The sequence below is a fragment of the Chionomys nivalis genome, chromosome 18, assembly GCF_950005125.1.
Source record: "Chionomys nivalis chromosome 18, mChiNiv1.1, whole genome shotgun sequence".
Classification (NCBI taxonomy): Eukaryota; Metazoa; Chordata; class Mammalia; order Rodentia; family Cricetidae; genus Chionomys; species Chionomys nivalis.
Genome location: NC_080103.1, coordinates 3874626 through 3890785, shown reverse-complemented (window position 1 = coordinate 3890785; position 16160 = coordinate 3874626). Strand labels below are relative to the sequence as shown.

Genomic DNA, 16160 nt, shown 5'->3' with positions numbered 1-16160 from the left:
TCCAGGCTTTTCCCCTCAAGAGTCATAAACATGCAGGAATGTTGTGAAGGGAAACGAAAACCCAGAGGCCCTTCCGCACCTCCCTTCCACCTCAGCAATTCACCATCCAGACCACTTACCTGCACTAGCAGGTCGTTGGGGCAGGCCCGGAGAAACACTGTTTCTCTGTAGTGCTGGCTGCTGGGGGGACAGGAGCCGTGGGTCCGTAAGGGATGACGTCACCAGGGAAGGAGTGACCAGAGAGCCGCTGGGATTGCTGAACTGCATGGAGCTCTGATTGGACACGGGCACTGTGACAGGCATGGCAAAGTTGGGGGCCGGAACAGATGACTAGACAAAAAGACGAGGACAGCGTCACACCACGTGAACCTCTGCCCTGGACCCATTTTGCCCAAGAGGGTAGGCACAGGGTTCTCTGGTTTGTGGACTGTATCTCCAAGGGTCAGCAGCCTGGGTTCCCTGCCTTCAACCCTTTGTAGCCCTGCCTATCTCCCATCAGAAAGGTGAGAGCACCTCGCAGTATAGCTCTGGTCCAAGGCAGGAGAGCAAGGCTCTGCCCACTGCAGACAGGACTGGATACCCCCAGTGGGTTAGTCCTCAGCCAGGCAGGACACACTGGGAGCAAGTTAGTGCCCTGGGTACAGTCCCAAACTCACATACTGCTTGAGACCATGGCTTCACTACGTGGCCACCCACCATCCGGCCTACTTCAGGAGCAGCTCATGTCTACCTCCCTGCCTTTGCTTAGCAGTTCAGCTTCCTTTAAACAAAGCTGAGTGCCTTAGGCAGAGATGCCAAAACAGCACAAGGGGGCCTCTGCCCAAAACAACAGGACAGAAATCATACTCTCCCTCACCCTCTCAAGACTCATGATATCTGCATACCTTCTGCTGGTGAAGGACACTGATTCTCTCTCTAGCTTAGGCAAGAACTTTACAAAAGGAGGGTCGTCAAGACCAAGGTCAGGACCAGCTCAAGGATGGCTCAGCCTAGTACACCCACGAGAGGCAGCCGAGGGCCAGGCAAGGCTGGGTGAAGCCACACCATGCAGCACAGGAGGCTCTCCTCCATGCGACTACTCACGGCCAGTCTATAACTCTGCATCATCTTATCAAATTCCTCGTCTATCTTTTTATACTTCTCCTCCGTCTGGGGGGTCAGGGCAAACGCCTCGTCCACCTCAGGGCTCTCACATTCCCTGTGCTTCTTGTGCAGCGCCTGGGGGAAGGGCCGGAAGGGGACCAAAGAAAAGGTGAGGAGGGCTCACCCCATAGCGCCTGAAGAGCCCATCCAGTTCCTCACTGGCCCGCCGGTACTTGTCCTCCAGCAGGGGGCTCTGCTCCAGTGAGTCCTCCCCATCCGGCTCTGGGCTGTCACAGCCGTTGAAACCCTTCTTCCTCAGGGTCTGCAACCGCACCACTCAGTCAGCCAGCCAGCAATGGTCCTCCTGCCTCCTCCAAGCTCCTCCCAAGGATCCCAAGGTTCTTCTCCAACCTGTCCTCCCCTGGCTCCCAGAAGCTCCAGTCCCGCCCTCAGAGCCATCCTCCCCGCCTACAATGTTTCTTTGGGGCCCTGAGTGAAGTGGGACCTAACCTAGGCGCGGGGCAGGTATGTTCCACAGCTCCATCTAGGAAGAAGGAGGCAGGGGACCCTGTCCATCCAAACCCCCGGGTTCTACTTAGGTGAGAGAACTGGATGGGAACAGGAAAGGACGATACAGGAAAGCACAAAGGACCTGCACACTTACTGCGTTTTTTGCTCTATACTACCCGAGACCACCCAGAGACTAAAGCCTTGCACATGGCCATAAACTGTACCTGCAACAGACGCAAGTACTTGTGGTTGCTCAAAACTTTAAAGATACCCGTTTTATATTTTTTTCAAATCATGTTTATTTACATGTGTGCACGTGCACATGCCATAGCACATGAGTGCATGTCAGAGGACAACCTGCAGGCATTGGTTCTCTTACTTCCACCACAGGGATCCTGAGAATTAAACTCAGGCCATTAGGCCTGGCAATAAGTGCTTCTATCTGCTAAGCCATCTCGATAGCCCTTGCTTCATTTTAACTTTTATTTACTATTTTCTTTCCAAGACAGGGTTTCACTGTATATCCCTGTCTGTCCTGGAACTAGCTCTTGTAGACCAGGCTGGCCTTGAACTCACAGAGATCTGCCTGCCTCTGCCTCCTGAGTGCTGGGATTAAAGGCGTGTGCCACCACCGCCCAGCTTATTTTTATTTTTTCTAGTTTATTTCATGTGTATATGTGTTTTGCCTGCGTGTATGTTTACCAATGAGTGCCTGGTGTCTGCGGGGTTAGAAGAGGTTGGCTCCCCTGGAACTGGAGTTACAGGCAGTTGTGAGCTGCTATGTGGGTGATGGGAATCAAACTGCGGTCCTCTGGAAGAACAGCCAGTGCTCTTAATCTCTGTACTCCAAGTTGGTACCCTAGAGCATGAGCTGGCTGTCTCATTCAATCACAGAACACCCTTGTAAGCCGGCACTGCTCAGGCTATGGAGGAGGCCACAGCTCAGAAGTCAAAGCACCTGCCTACGGCCGTGCGGCCAGTGGAGAGCGGGGTGAACCCAAAGCTCATGCCCTTCAACATTTCATATTTTGACTATGAAACAGAAGGCAAGAGCCACAGAGACCCATAAAGTCATGGGACAGAAAGGAGATATGGGAACAAAGAGGGATACACAAAAAGGAATATCCCAGAGGAGGAAGGAAGGAGGCGCTAAAGAGAGAACAGAAGACAGCAGGATGCTCCTCAGACCTGGCAGGCCAGGCTGAGGCCTGGTACTGGCTACATGTCTCATGCCTTCGCTCCCTTGGGCCTGGGCTCAGGAGAAGAGGGAGGTTACACACAGGCGCACCTCTATGATGTCAGCGTTGGTGCGGCTCTCGTGCGGCTCGTTGTACTCCGTGTACTTGAGCAGCACCTTGTCCATGTCGGTGCTGGCGTACTGGAACAGCTTGTTGGAGTGGTTGAAGATGATGAGCGCAATCTCGCAGTCACACAGCACACTCAGCTCGTACGCCTTCTTCATCAGTCCAAACTTGCGCTTGGTGAACGTCACCTGCAGGAGAGTAGAGGCGGCCAGGTCTGACGAGAGTCCCTGGCCCAGAGACATCTGGACACAGTCCCTACCATAGAGTTCCACTCTCAGGGAGACTCAGCTGCTCTCTATGGAAATCCTTCATCTAAAAAAGAAAATGGCATCCCTTGGCCAGACCACAGCCAAGGCACACCAGAACCAGCCTCAGATGGGAAAGGATTTAGATGGCCAGGAGGCCGCATCTCTGTGCAGCAGGCTGAGAGGAGCAGCATAGCTCCCAGGTGAGGAGACAGATGATTCGGCAGTGGGGTTAGAGCCCTGGCCCATTGCAGAGCGGCAGAGGGAAGGAGGCACACGAAGGTGCCCCCCTCTTCACTCAGACCCACCTCTCTGTCACAGCCTCCAGGAGTCCCTAACTTCCAAGAAAGCCCTCTTGTAGAACTGATCATGGGTGACAGAAGCTGGCTCCCTGCCCTTACTCTCTTACCACATGGGGCTCTGAGATTTCCTCACCTGGCGGTTCCGCTCATCAGTGATTCGCTGGATCTGAATCTTTTTCCTCCCCATCTTCTCTGGAGGGTCCTTAGTGCCAGAGAGGAAAGGGCTGCTGGGTGGTGGTCAGGAGCCTCACACTGTGCTCATGAATGTCTGGGACTATTTCATGGTCTGCAGAACACCTGTGAACAGGCTCCTAGGAGAGAGAGTCATAAGGACTGTTAATGAGCCCCCAGCCCCCAGCTTTGTTGCTTGAGATGTGGGCCAGGCTCATTACACCCGTAAGAGGCTAGTGGCATCTCTGCCCCATCCCCAAATTGTGGCAATATTTGCTAGAGAGGAAATGCGCCCCCCAATACCAAGTGCAAGTTGGGCTCCCCCTGGACCAGCACTTGGTCTAGGCTGATTCCCCAAGTCACTGCTCTGGGTCACACAGAAGGTCCAGGGCACCCATGCCCTGTTCTCTGTAGAGTCTGGGTGTACTCTGTTGTATTCCCCCTGCCAACTCCTACCCTACCCGCTGGACCAGTGGAGGCTGCTATGCTTGAGCCACAGTGAGAACAGACTGAGCTGATGCCTACCCAGGCTGAAAGCAGCAGGCAGAGAGAGGATGTCTGCTGCCCCAGTTAAGGTTGCTGGCAGGATCCTTACATGGATGAACCTGGGGACAGTGGTGTTATAGAACGCCCACTCCAATCCAGGGCCCAAGTAGGTTTTTGTTTGAAGGGAGGATGTTCTGCTGCTCAGACACAAACTAACTACTCTAGGTCAGAGGCAGCAAACCTGTTTTCCCTAACTCCTCACCTCGTACTGGGGACTGAACCCAATGGCCCTGCACATGCTAGGAAAGAGCTCTGCCCAGCTCATCCTCAGCCCCCACTTTTACTTACTGAGCTAGGTCTTGCCAAGTTTCCCAGACTGCCTTTAAATATGTGATCCTCCTGCCTCAACCTCCCGAGAAGCTATAATGACAGGCCTGCACCACAGCTAAGTCTGGAACACAGGGTTTCCCACTTTCTAGGTAAGTGCTCCAGCACTGAATTCACCCCTATCCTGGCAGTGTTTCTGTGAAGGGCCAGAAATCAGCACTGCAGCCTGTAAACTCTGTAGTCACTTAGCTCCACGGTAGGAGCCTGGCTGACATGAAGGAGACAACAGGCAGTGGTGATGGCACACCTTCAATCCTAACACTCAGGAGGTAGAGCAGGTGGGTCTCAGTGAGTTGAGGCCAGCCTGGTCTACAATGAGAGCCCTGGATCAAAACAAACAAACCAACAAACAAACATAAAAATAAATTACTGAGGGGAGCAGCAGGAAATACACAAATAGGGTGCTCTGGGTGACTAAAGAGAGTGCTTCAAATCTAAGAGCCCTTACTGGTCTTTGTAAAGGACCTGGGTTCAGTTCCCAGCACCCCTTTGGAATGTTACAAATGTCTCTTTATTTTCTGGGGGTGGGGAGGGAGTGAGGGTGAGCAAGGTTTTTCTGTGTAACAGATCTGGCTGTCCTGGAACTTTTGCTGTAGACCAGGCTGACCTCAAACTTGGAGAGATGCCCCCTGCCTGTCTCCCAAGTGCTGGGATTAAAGGTGTGTACCACCACCGCCATCACCACCTGGCCTACAAATGTTTAACTTCTGTTCCAGGGGATCTAAGCCGGTCATCTGGTCTCCATGTGCACTGCACATACATGGTGAAAAGACATACTAACAGGCAGGGAGGTAAGGGATTCCTCGGCAACAGCTGGGTGCTGTTGCATTCGAACCTGTGCCTTTCTAGCTTATTCTACAAGGCCTGGAGGTTACAGAGTAAGCGAAGCTCACTGGGCACCCGACTAGGATGAGGTAGGGGGTGGTGGAAGGTCTCGACCGGCTTAGGATCATCACAGATCACATGACCATACCTCAGGATTCATTGTCTAGCTTCAACTCTGCCTAAGTATCTACAGAGAGTATCCCAGCCCCTTCCCTTATCCTGGAAGAAAGTGTCTTGTCTGCCTGTATGTAAGGTCACCAAAAGAGAAGGAGCTCCATAGTCCCTGGCCTACTGCCCACCCTCTCTCTACACCTCAGACCAGCAGCAGCCTAGCCCTGCATGATCCAAACATGCAGCAGTCACCTCTCCTGGCCTTTAACACGAATCCCTGCCCAACTCACTGCAGAGGCCCAGCTGGAATTTCCAGACTTTACCCTTAACTCTTAGGACCATCCACAAACTGCCTCCTCACTGGCCTGAGCAGGGGGGGCAGAACACTGGGGCAAAGGCTATGGTAAATTGGCCTTTTTAGGGTTTGTGTAGCCCAGCCTCGAGAACTCCAATCCCCACCCACAGTGCAGGGTCCCCTTCCCTATCTCCTCTCACCACTGCAGCCCGTGAACAGATTCTTGATGACAGAACCTGTCTCCTGCTTATGGCCCGTACTGGCTCCTCAGCGTTTTCAGTTTTCCAAACAGCGAATCTAACCATCTTTCTAGCATTACAATCTCTAAATAACTGTGTTCTCTTCTGTGCCTAGCTCCCCCAAGGCTGGAGCTTCTTGAAGGCAGGAACCAAATCTGTCTTTTTACTATGCTATTGCCTGTAGGAGGAACCCAGAAAATACCCATGCAAACACATATGAGCCTGTGAGCAAGTCCCTCCTGCAGTCTAATCTCTGTCCATCCTGCTGTCCTCACTGTCCTCTGCAGGGCTAGAACCTTCTATCAGCTGCCTCAAGCCACCGCCTGGGAACCACTGACCCTCCAACCGACTCTGCCACTCTCACCCTCATCCCTCTACACTCAGCGCGGCTGGTGCAGAGGGTGAGACTCTAAGTCTTCTAAGGAGCAGCCCTGAGCACATGGAGATGGAGAGGATGGGGTTGCTTAGGCAACTGTCGCCTGGCAACCAGTTCCCTGGCTGATCTCCTATACTGCCCCCCCCCATCCATGCCGCATGCTGGGGGAGCTAGGATATGAGAGAGATCATGGCTGAGAAGGCAGGGAAGCCAGAGAGACCCAGGGAGTATCCTCTGACAGGGAATCTGTCTAAGAGGTCAAGCCCCTGCAACCCTCACTCCCTTTATACTAGCTCAGCCATTTATAATAATCCCATGCCTCCCAGGTCTTGCTCAGACCCTGCTGTGGGCAGTCCTTCCTCCCAGCTAACCACAAGCTCTGTACCCTCTGCTGGGTGCTGCACATTGCTACAGATTCTCTGAAAGCCCTGGGGCAAGGATGTGAGCTCAGTCCTGGTTCTGGAAGGGTGGTGTCTGGGCAGAGATGGCCACAAAGGACCAACCCAACCTTCCCACTTCATCAGAGGTTCTAACAAACACCTGGACCTGCTTAATCAGTCCTCTCTTCAACAACCTAGCTAACTGCCAGGAGCCAGAGGCCTGGGCATCTGCTCTCCTGATGCAGGCTTTCCTGCTGCCTGGCCTCGCCAGCCCCTCTTCTCTCATGCCCTGGCCTTCGGGCTGCTCTTTTTCTTTTTCTTCTTTTTGAGGGTGGAGATGAGACAGGGTCTCTCTGTATAGCACTGGCTGTCCTGGCACTCATCCTGTAGACCAGGCTGGCCTTGAACTCAGAGCTTTGCCTGCCTCTGCCTCCCCGTGCAGGGACTAAAGGCACATGCCACTGCCCAGACTGGACTGCTGCTCTTCTTCTAAGCCTAGTCTGCAGCTCTTGGCACACACGCTGAGGTGTCGGGCCCCAGGCCTTCCCATCCTGACCTCAGGCCACAGCTGTGCACAGCAGCGCCCTAAGCAGGTTCTAGCAGGGCAGGGTGGTGTCCCAGCAGGGGCACGACAGCAGCAGAGGAAAGAAGAAAGCCCTCGCTGGTGGGATCTGTAGGGAAGCCAACGCAGGGTGATGGTGGTGGGCAGGAAGTCTGGGAGCTAGGATCCTATGGCAACTGTGCACTGTTTATACGCAAAGGAGGGACAGGTGAAAAGCAAAGGGGCACTGGCATGAAGGATCATGGGAGAATAGGCTCTTGTCTCCCTAATGTTACACCTCTTGGTACCAGAGCAATAGTCAAACCACTCTGAGGTTTCAGAATCAGGCATCTCAGTTCCTGTGTGAAGGGCCTGGGTGGAGATGGGAGTGGGGTCAGGACTGGGTTCCTGAGCCACTGCTGAAGGGCCAGGCAGGAGAACTCTTTCTCCACAGTCTCCATCCTCCCGGCTCTTTAGCCACACAGCCTGGTTGTCTGCTTTCTCAGACCCTTCTGCCATGAGCACTGTGTCCTGGTTGCCTGAGGCTCTAAAAAGCTGCATTTGACCCTGCAGTCCTATACCAGCAGACTCCAATGGAGCAGAGGCCAGAAAGGCCAAGCTCTGGGCTCCTCCTGAAGCGAGTGGGAGACAAGGAGAGATCTGCTCTCATTGGGCGTTCCCCCTCCTTCCAGGCCGCTGGGGGGCCTCAGGCTGCACTGCAGACAGCTGTCACCCTCCTCCACCCTCTCCCCGTAGGGCTGCAGGGCATGAAATAAGCAGCAGGCGCTGGGGGAGGGGCGACAATCCAATCCACCTGTCACCCCCATAGTCGGGCAGCCTGCTTGCTAGTGGGAGGAGGCGTGGGCAAGGTGAGGACAGATGCACAGACACAGGAAGGAGACAGAAAAGGGCCAGTGAGGCAAAGGCACGGGGCTGGGAGAGCAGCTGGGCTGGGCAGCTGAGGGTACCCCAGCAGCCTGTCCTGGGGGCATCCTCCAGGCCTCTCCTCTCCTCCCTGCCCCAAGCTAACTCCCTTCTCCAGAGTTCCCAACAGCACACCAAAGCGCAGGTCCCACGCCTTCTAAGTTCTGTCAGGCTGACTACCAAAAACCCTGGTTCCCACCATGTCCCATCATCCCCTCCCCCAGTCAGCAGCTTGGGGCTGGGCAGGGGCTATTTTTAGCCTGGGCAGTGAGCTAATTATAACTCACCAACAGGGGACCTGAGGGCGGGCTAGGGGGCAGTCCAGGAAAGCAGAGCAGGGAGGGGTGGTCCCAGGCACTGTGACCTGTAGAGACAGAAACTGACTTGAGGACACCCAGCAGGGCTAGGAGCCTTCCCCTAACTTCCCTTGGGCAATTCTCCCACACTCCACCCTCAGCTTCCCACCTCTCCTGTTTAGCAAACCTCTTGGGAAAGTGTCATCCTGTTTTCTCCATGAGGGACTGTCAACTGTGTCCTACTCCCTGTCCTTCCTGCGGTCTAGCTCCCATTTTTCCTGTAGCAGCCGAGGCCTTGGGGCTCCCCGTGCCTCCTCCCACCCACAAGAAAGTTCCTAGAGCCACTGCTGGGTCTCAGGAACCTTTCCAGCTACAGGACACACCCTGGTAGCAAAGGCCTGAGTGAGGTCAGGCAGTGAGGGGACGGTTTGCAGAGTCTGGGCCTAAATTGTCTCTAGCCTAAAATGAGACCCTGCTGTGTGCCCAAATCCATCAGTGGCCTTACTCTGCTCGTCAGGAAGAAAGTCAGCCATGTAGTTCCAAAGAGGGGTGCAGTCTAGCCCTCTTCAGCTGGTGAGGAGGACCCCTCCTGAGGCCAGAGGGGAACAAACAAGGCCCCAGGCACTTCCTGGGATGTGCTGTCTGAAGCGTCACCCTGGGCCACTCTGTTGATGCTTCCGTCAGGTAGAGCGCAGGACACCCTGGTCACAGTTGCAGCTCTCAGGATCAGAATTTGGGTCCTCCAAGGGTCCTAGTCTTGGCTGGCCCAAGGTCACTGTCACTGGAGTGGTCCATTTTGGAAACCCAAGCTTGTGCTTTGCTTTGGCGCTGCCTAGCAGGCCAAGTAACCATGACTCACTGCTGCTCATTTGCATGGTGATTTGCATAGTGTCTCCACCCTTATTCCTTCAAACTCAATTTCCCACTCCACAGTGTAGGCTCCTATCCAGCACTGTGGCACTCAGGACCTCAGAGCTGGCTCCATCTTCTTCGGTGCACAAGTAGCCCAAGGACAGCATGCTGCGCCCATCCTTGGGAAAGGACAGAGGGGCAGCAGTGCACAGCCCAGCTAGGAGCCTCTGGAACACGACTCAAGGTGGGAGGGCAGCAGCAGGGTGCTCCTACCCTGTTTCCGGAGTCCACTCGCCACTGTGCAGAGTGAGTTCAATACAGTGGGCATGAGTTAGATTACAGAGAGAACTTTGAAGACTGGGTCCTACTCAGAGCAGACTCTAGGGTTCAAGCTCACTTGTCAGAAGCTAAATAAACAAGACAGGCAGCTGGGGAGGTATGAGGATCATGAAGGAGCCGTGCTCCTACCACAGATGTGGGCAGACCACCAGCCCCTCGAGAACGTGGAAGTCTGTCATCTGCCCGGATACTAGTCACACCCTCTGAACCGAAGCTCCGAGTCTGCCTACTCTGGGAAGTCCTTTCTGGTATCTAACGACCATCCTTCTCGCACAGCCAATCCTGTTATGGCTGTCATCTAGACAAGAATAGTGACCTTGGCCATCAGAAGCCTTAGTTGAGGAGAGGTGGGGGCAGTTGGGACCGTTGAGTGTGTCACCTTCCACCTCCCTACCCTACTTCCCCCTGGGGTCTCAGGAGACAGAAGTGAAAGTCGCAGCTGGGCCTGAGGACAGATCATCTTGACAAGCACTGGATGAGCATGCTGCCACTCATGCTGGTTTGGGGGATGCGCTACTGCAACAAGTGGATGATAGCTAGCCGAGTGGAGAGACTTCCAGGGAAATGGAAACAGTAGGGAGCTCTGAGCATGCCCTGGGCCAGAGCAGCTTTCTCCTAGGGCACCATTTTTTGTTCAAGCATCCAGGAACAGACCAAGAGCGGAGCCCTAATTGCTGGGCTTTTGGCACAGGGGTAATGGGAGGTACTGCAGACTGGGGCTACGCATACTCAGACAGGCCAGGCCAGAAAGAGGCCAATCCAATCAGGGAAGGCAAATCCTCCTGGTATTGTGACCTCAAGGAGCAGCAAGGATTTAAAGGAGCCTTGGGCAGTGGCTGCGTCTCTAAGCCCTAAACAGAAGGTAGCAGGTGGCTCTTGTGGGGGATTATTTTACTGTTTTAAGGAAAGAGGCTAGGTGAGGATGGGTGCCTAGACTGTGGGTCCTGAGCACCCTTGGGCAAACATATACTCTCATCAAAACACACCTTCATCAAACAGGGTTCACTGATCAGAAAGCGGCAGAGGCCTCTTTGTCAGCAATGATTGCTGTCTGTGCATGACCCAGAGGGTTCCTTCCTCTGTGGGGGAAGCTCACAGGGGCTTTTACAAGCAAGGCCTATCTATCCCTGGGAACAGGTGAAGGCTTCCTGTCTCCTCAGCTCCCCACCCCCAACTGCAGGCTGACAGGTGGAGGAGAAGAGTAGAAACAGCTGGGCCAGGACACCTGTTTTCCACTCTATGCCTGGCCAAGGGCCTGCTTGGGGACCACACGGGGAGTCTGCCAAGAGGCAGGCAGGTGTGAGGGCAAAAAGAGAGGGGTCCAGATGTCAAGGGGAGATAGAGCAAGAAGAACCACCCTCACCATGGTACACACTAGAGGAGAGCAGCCAGTCCCAAGAGCAGCCTCCAGCCCCTGCATCATATTTCATCTAATGGAAAAGGAAGAACCTAGAAAAGAGACCTATTCCCCTACCATCTGCCCCACCTCCACTCCATGGACCCTCATGTCTTAGTCTTTATTCTCCCAGTCTTCAAACCCAGCCTGCGGGGAGGAGGACATCAGTAGCAAAGACTAGCAAAGAACCTAGGCCGTCTGCTGGTCAGGTTTTGAGGCTGGGAGGCACCTGGCAAGGCATGGGAAGGAGATCCCGTTTCTCACGCCACCCCAGGGTCTGGTCTTCAAAGCCTTCTCAAGCCCTTATCCCTACACCTCAGGTCTTGGCTGAGGGTCCTGAGGGAGGGTGCAGCTGTGACACCTGCCTTTGAACCTTCTTCCTCTAGGAAAGGCAGGGCCAGGGGAGGAAGACAGGCTGCCCAGTCCTGTGCTACCTTCAGTCCCTTCCTGTCTCCTTCAAGCAGAGTTCCAGGGGTCTCTGTGTACTGCTGGCTCCTGCTCTAGTCCTTGTTTTGGGGCTTCTTGCATTGGTGGGGAAATCTGAAGGAATTACTGTCTCCGGAGTCAGAGCAATACACCCCCAAACTGCCACCAAACCCTCCGAGACCTCTGAGTGCTGCATCAAGGTGGTACCGTGGTCAAGAGCGGCCTGGACCCTCCCTCCTGCAGAGAGATGCCTTCTTAGACAAGAGTCCTGAACCCTCACAGTGGGCTTCACCGAACAAATCCTTAGTCCTTCAGTTGCCCCAATACCAATGACCGGTTGCGGACAAGATTTCTGACCAGCTTAGGACTCTTCACAGGCAACACCAGTTCTGGGGATCTCAAAAGTCTTCATTTTTGACTCTGAACCATGCACCCTGTTAAACTGGGTGTGAATGGGTGATGCTGGAGGGGAGAGCTAGGGACAGGCAGGACACGCCTTCCCTGTGGCATGTTGTCTGCCCAGTGCTAGGGGAGAGGCCCCAGAACAGCCGGGGGCACCACGCCAAGGTCAGTGACCAAGCCTAGAGCTCAGGGCCTCCTGGGAGGGTAAGTTTAAATAAGTAAATATGGTCCCGCCTGGGTGTGGTTTGCCACAGGCCGAAGCTTGGGGCAGGCCACTCCCTCCAGTACCCTACACAGAAGGGGCTGTCAGCCACAGTCAGCCCCCTCAATCCACGCCACACCAGCAGTCCTGCCTAGTTCTGCCACTGGCAACCGGAGCGGGGCTGGCACGAGGGCTGAGCCGACACAAAGGAAAGGTGGGCATGGGAAGCTGTGGGGGCCTCCTGAACCAAGAATGTGCCCCCAAATGCAGCAGAGCAGCCTCGCTCCGGCAGCAGGGACCAAACACACAGGTGACTATGTCACCTAAAGGGAGACTCCTGCGCACACATGGAAAGCTGAGGCTGAGGAGGGAGGGGGCAACTTACCCAAGGCCAGGGTGGGGGACAGTGGCTAGCCAGGGATCAGAGCCGCAAGGGAGGGTGGAAGTCAGCCAGTGCTCCCTGACTCACAAAGCATGCTCTCCGCAGACGGGCCCTGCCTGCCCATCTGTGCTCTGACCTCAACCCTTGCTCCAGCACAGGCTCTCTGGGTCTGTGCGCCTGCCTTTCCCTTCCTGCCTCTAGTCCCTCACCACCCCCCACTCTCCAATCCTTTAATCATCTTTACCACTGCTGCCCCCACCCCCGCAGAGCAACAGCTGCTCTGTGGGTGTCACACCCCTAAGGGTGCGCTGTACACCTTCCTGCATGTGTCCCATGACCTGCTGCAGACTGCCAGGTGCAGCTGGGGCTGCAGGACCCCGCCAGCCTGCTTTCTGGGAAAAGGAGCTCAGAGGTGAGTCTTCCCACAGCTCCAGGACAGCACCTCAGAATATGTTTTGTCCTAGGCAGGGAGAGATGAGAAAATATTCCAGGAGCCAAACAGCACCAGCCCCACTAGGCCAAAGGTCAAAGCCTTTTTAGCAGAGTCACTGGAGAATGCTTGAGATTTCCCCCTCGCTTCTCTGGGAAGTTCTTTCTGATATCCAGGCTCCATCCAGCTTTCCTAACTATGTAGAGGGCAATGCCAACAACAGCACAGCCAGATGTCCGCTTCTATAGCACAGCTCCTAGTTAATGCTACCTCTCCCCCATGAGTAAGTCACCAAACTGGGACAGAAGGATAGAGAGGGTTGGATGGACTCTGGCCCCATGACTACCTCATAAACGCCACCAGTGATTACAGCGATGCGGAGGCTGGACCACATGCAACCATTCCTCCTTCCCGCTTCCCTGTAAAGGGAGATAATTTTCTCAGGCCAGTTGGCTTCAGAGAGTCTACAAAGTCCCAGCCATGGTCCCAAAGGGGTGGTAAGAGCCCGCCACCACAGAGCTGCTCTGACCCTTGCCAGTGGACTCTGGGCTTGCCTTAGATCAACCCACTTAGAGAACCTGGATAGCGCCAACTGTATTTGTGACACAAAGTGTCCTCCTTGCTTGCAGCTCCTCTGTCTGCACAGGGGGGCAGAGAAGTGGAGGCAACAGAGAAAAGCCAGCCTACCCACTCAACTCCAGTGTGTGGCAAAATGTCCAACAAGGACCAATGTCAGGCCAGGGCCATCCATGGAGGACAGGAGCTCAGCTGGCAAGGAAGACAAAGCTGGGAAGGTGGGCAGAGGTCCAGGCCAAGAACAGAAGAGCCAAGGATGCTGCAGCAGAGGCCCCTTTCCAGAGCAGGGTCAGATGGGGCCTCAGTGAGCCTAATCCCATCCCCTGGTCTAGCTCCCAACCTGGGGAAATTTCCTCCGCCTTTCCCATCATACTAACCCAGGAAGACGGGGAGAAGAAAGAAAAAAGCCTACTGGAGACAGATTATATAACGGCAACCAGCCAGGCTGTCACATCGCCCAGCCTATGAGCACTAAGAAGTCAGAGGGCCAGAGGAGAGAGCAGGGTCCTCCAGCCCTGGTCCCACACAGAGGGGACAGGCAGCCTGCACCTGCCTCCTGCCCAAGTCCCCCACACCCTGTTCCAGGCACAAGCCCTGTGCCCATCCCCCAACACAAAGCTTCCCATACTTTCTGGCTGGGTCCTGATGCTTCTGTAGGCCAATGCCTGCAAGAACAAGGCTTGTATATCTTCATTCTTAACCTTAATAGTCTCTCCCTGCATGAAATCTGTGGCAAAAAGAGGGGAAAACCAAACTCTGATACAGATTGGCTGTATGATCTCCGGTAAAATGTTTGTCCACTCTGGTAGGTATGGGAATGCCTTCCAAGTGAATCTTCTTACAAAAGTACACGCAGCAAGCACACACAGGGTTTGTGTGAAGGGCACAGGAGTCATAATAAAGAATATGACTACTGAGATCCCAAGGTCCCAGCGTCCATTTCTGGGGTACATGGGAAAACTGCTCTACAGAAGCTCCAGTATTCCCCAACCACCCCACATAATAAGGTTCTCAGCCACTCCCACAACCATCCCACCCCACCCCCATCCTGGAAGACGCAGGAAGGAAATTCATTCACAGGCAAGACCATGAGAGCTGGGACGGCCAGGCTGAGCACTGGGGCTTGGTGGCCGGTGGCCAGAAGCTGGGTGTCTGGAACACTGACAGGTACCTCGCCAAAACTCCCCTCCGTGGACACCTCCGCTAGAGCTGGGAGGGGAACAGAAGGTGGACAGCTCCCAAGGCCAAGTGCACTCAGTAGGCTCCCCTCCGGGAGCCGGCCAGAGCAGCCCAAGGTCACCGTCCCAGGCGGCAAACTTCCCACAGTTAAGACAGCTCAGGCCCACTGAGGGTTAGGGGGAGGGAGAAGATCCGCCACTCACTCAGCCAAAGCAGCTAGGCCTCGAGGGAAACTCACACGGCGAGGGCAGGGTACCGGATCCACCCCACTGTACTCCCCTGGCCTGACCCTAATGCGCCGGTCAGTCGTTGGCAGAGCTGGCACTCGGGACAACCTGGATAGTCCAGAGCCACTGGGAACCCCAAGGGCTCGGCGGAATCTCTAGGAGGCCTCGCTGTCCCATCTCCGCCATGGGAAGCCAGGAGCACCGTAGTCCCTTGGGCCAGCCTCACCACTCGAACCCTACTCGCACCGGCTCGGCCAGCACCGACCAAGGGAGGCCCCGGAGGGAGAGGTCCTTGCCAGATGTGAACAGCTGCAAACTCCTGGCTAGGGGTGCTCCAGCTGGCGTCGTTGACACACCCGACCCGGGGGCCCCACGGGTGCGAGATCGCGGCCGGAGCCACGTGCGTTGCGCCCGCCAGAGCGCGAGGCGGCAGGGGCTCGGGTGCCAGGCGCGGCTGTCACAGCAGACACCCCAGCATCGCCGCCGCCGCCCCGCCCGGGACTCTCGCGCCTGGGCGCCCTGGCACCCCTCGCGCTCCAGACCACCCTGCGCCCTGCCGCGCGGCGTGGGGGAGGGGCTCTTAAAGGGACCGGCGCGCGTCGCGACTCACCAGCCCGCGGGGGAACGGAGTTGTCACGGCGCCGGGAGCCTCGGCCCGGCCCGCGGTATCCTCGGCTGCGCGAAGCAGCAGCTCCGGCGGAAAACAGCGAAGGCGCCGCGTCCACGCGGCCTGGGCGGCGCCGCAGGGCCCGGACCCCCTAGTGTGCGCGGGGGCGGCGGCGGCGGGCGGCGGGGACGCGGCCGAGCGCCCAAGCCGCCTCGTCGGTTGTTGATATTTTGCTTCCTTCCTCCTTTCGGGCTCCAAAGGCAACTCCTCCAGCCCCAGACTCGAGGCCGACGTAGGCACCGCGCACCCTAGCTTGCGGGATGGGGTGGGGGGGGAGACGAGGGTGATGGACAAGCGGGGGGCCAATGGGAGGGCCTTGCAGGGAGGGGGCGGGGCCTGGCGGGGCGGCCTTGGGCGCAGCCACGCCTCCTACCCTAGCCTGCGCCCCACCCCACCGGGGCGCGCGACCGCGGCGCGTGGAGCCCAGATCCCTCCGCCTACGGGACAGAGCGTGGCCGCGCGACCTCAGCACCCCGGCCCAGAGTTGGCAGAGGTCTAAGTAGATAAGTTTTGGGGAGACGAGACTGTTTGGAGGCCCCAGCTCCTCCACTTACTGTGTGACAAAGCTCCGAAGGCAGATCGCGTTCTCTCCTCGGGGTTACCTGGG

At 56.0% G+C, this 16160-nt stretch overlaps 1 protein-coding gene across 12 annotated transcripts in view; it reads right to left on the bottom strand.

Moving 5' to 3' along the window:
• The window catches only part of Mef2d (myocyte enhancer factor 2D), a 28407-nt gene extending 12771 nt beyond the window's left edge, over positions 1-15636 (bottom strand). For 3 of the 12 annotated variants that reach the window (XM_057793422.1, XM_057793425.1, XM_057793423.1), the window contains exons 1-5: positions 15497-15636; positions 3578-3755; positions 2882-3085; positions 1084-1218; positions 120-330 (exon numbers count right to left, since the gene is read on the bottom strand). In XM_057793422.1, the coding sequence (XP_057649405.1) occupies positions 120-330; positions 1084-1218; positions 2882-3085; positions 3578-3631 (604 nt within the window). In that variant the 5' untranslated portion in view covers positions 3632-3755; positions 15497-15636. Of the gene's footprint in view, positions 1-119; positions 331-1083; positions 1219-1267; positions 1406-2881; positions 3086-3577; positions 3756-8466; positions 8544-8980; positions 12428-12477; positions 12679-13250; positions 14425-14862; positions 14986-15496 lie in introns of those variants that run through there. The other 9 variants (XM_057793415.1, XM_057793424.1, XM_057793426.1 and 6 more) reach the window with 8 other exon arrangements.
• Positions 15637-16160: the final 524 nt, after the last annotated feature.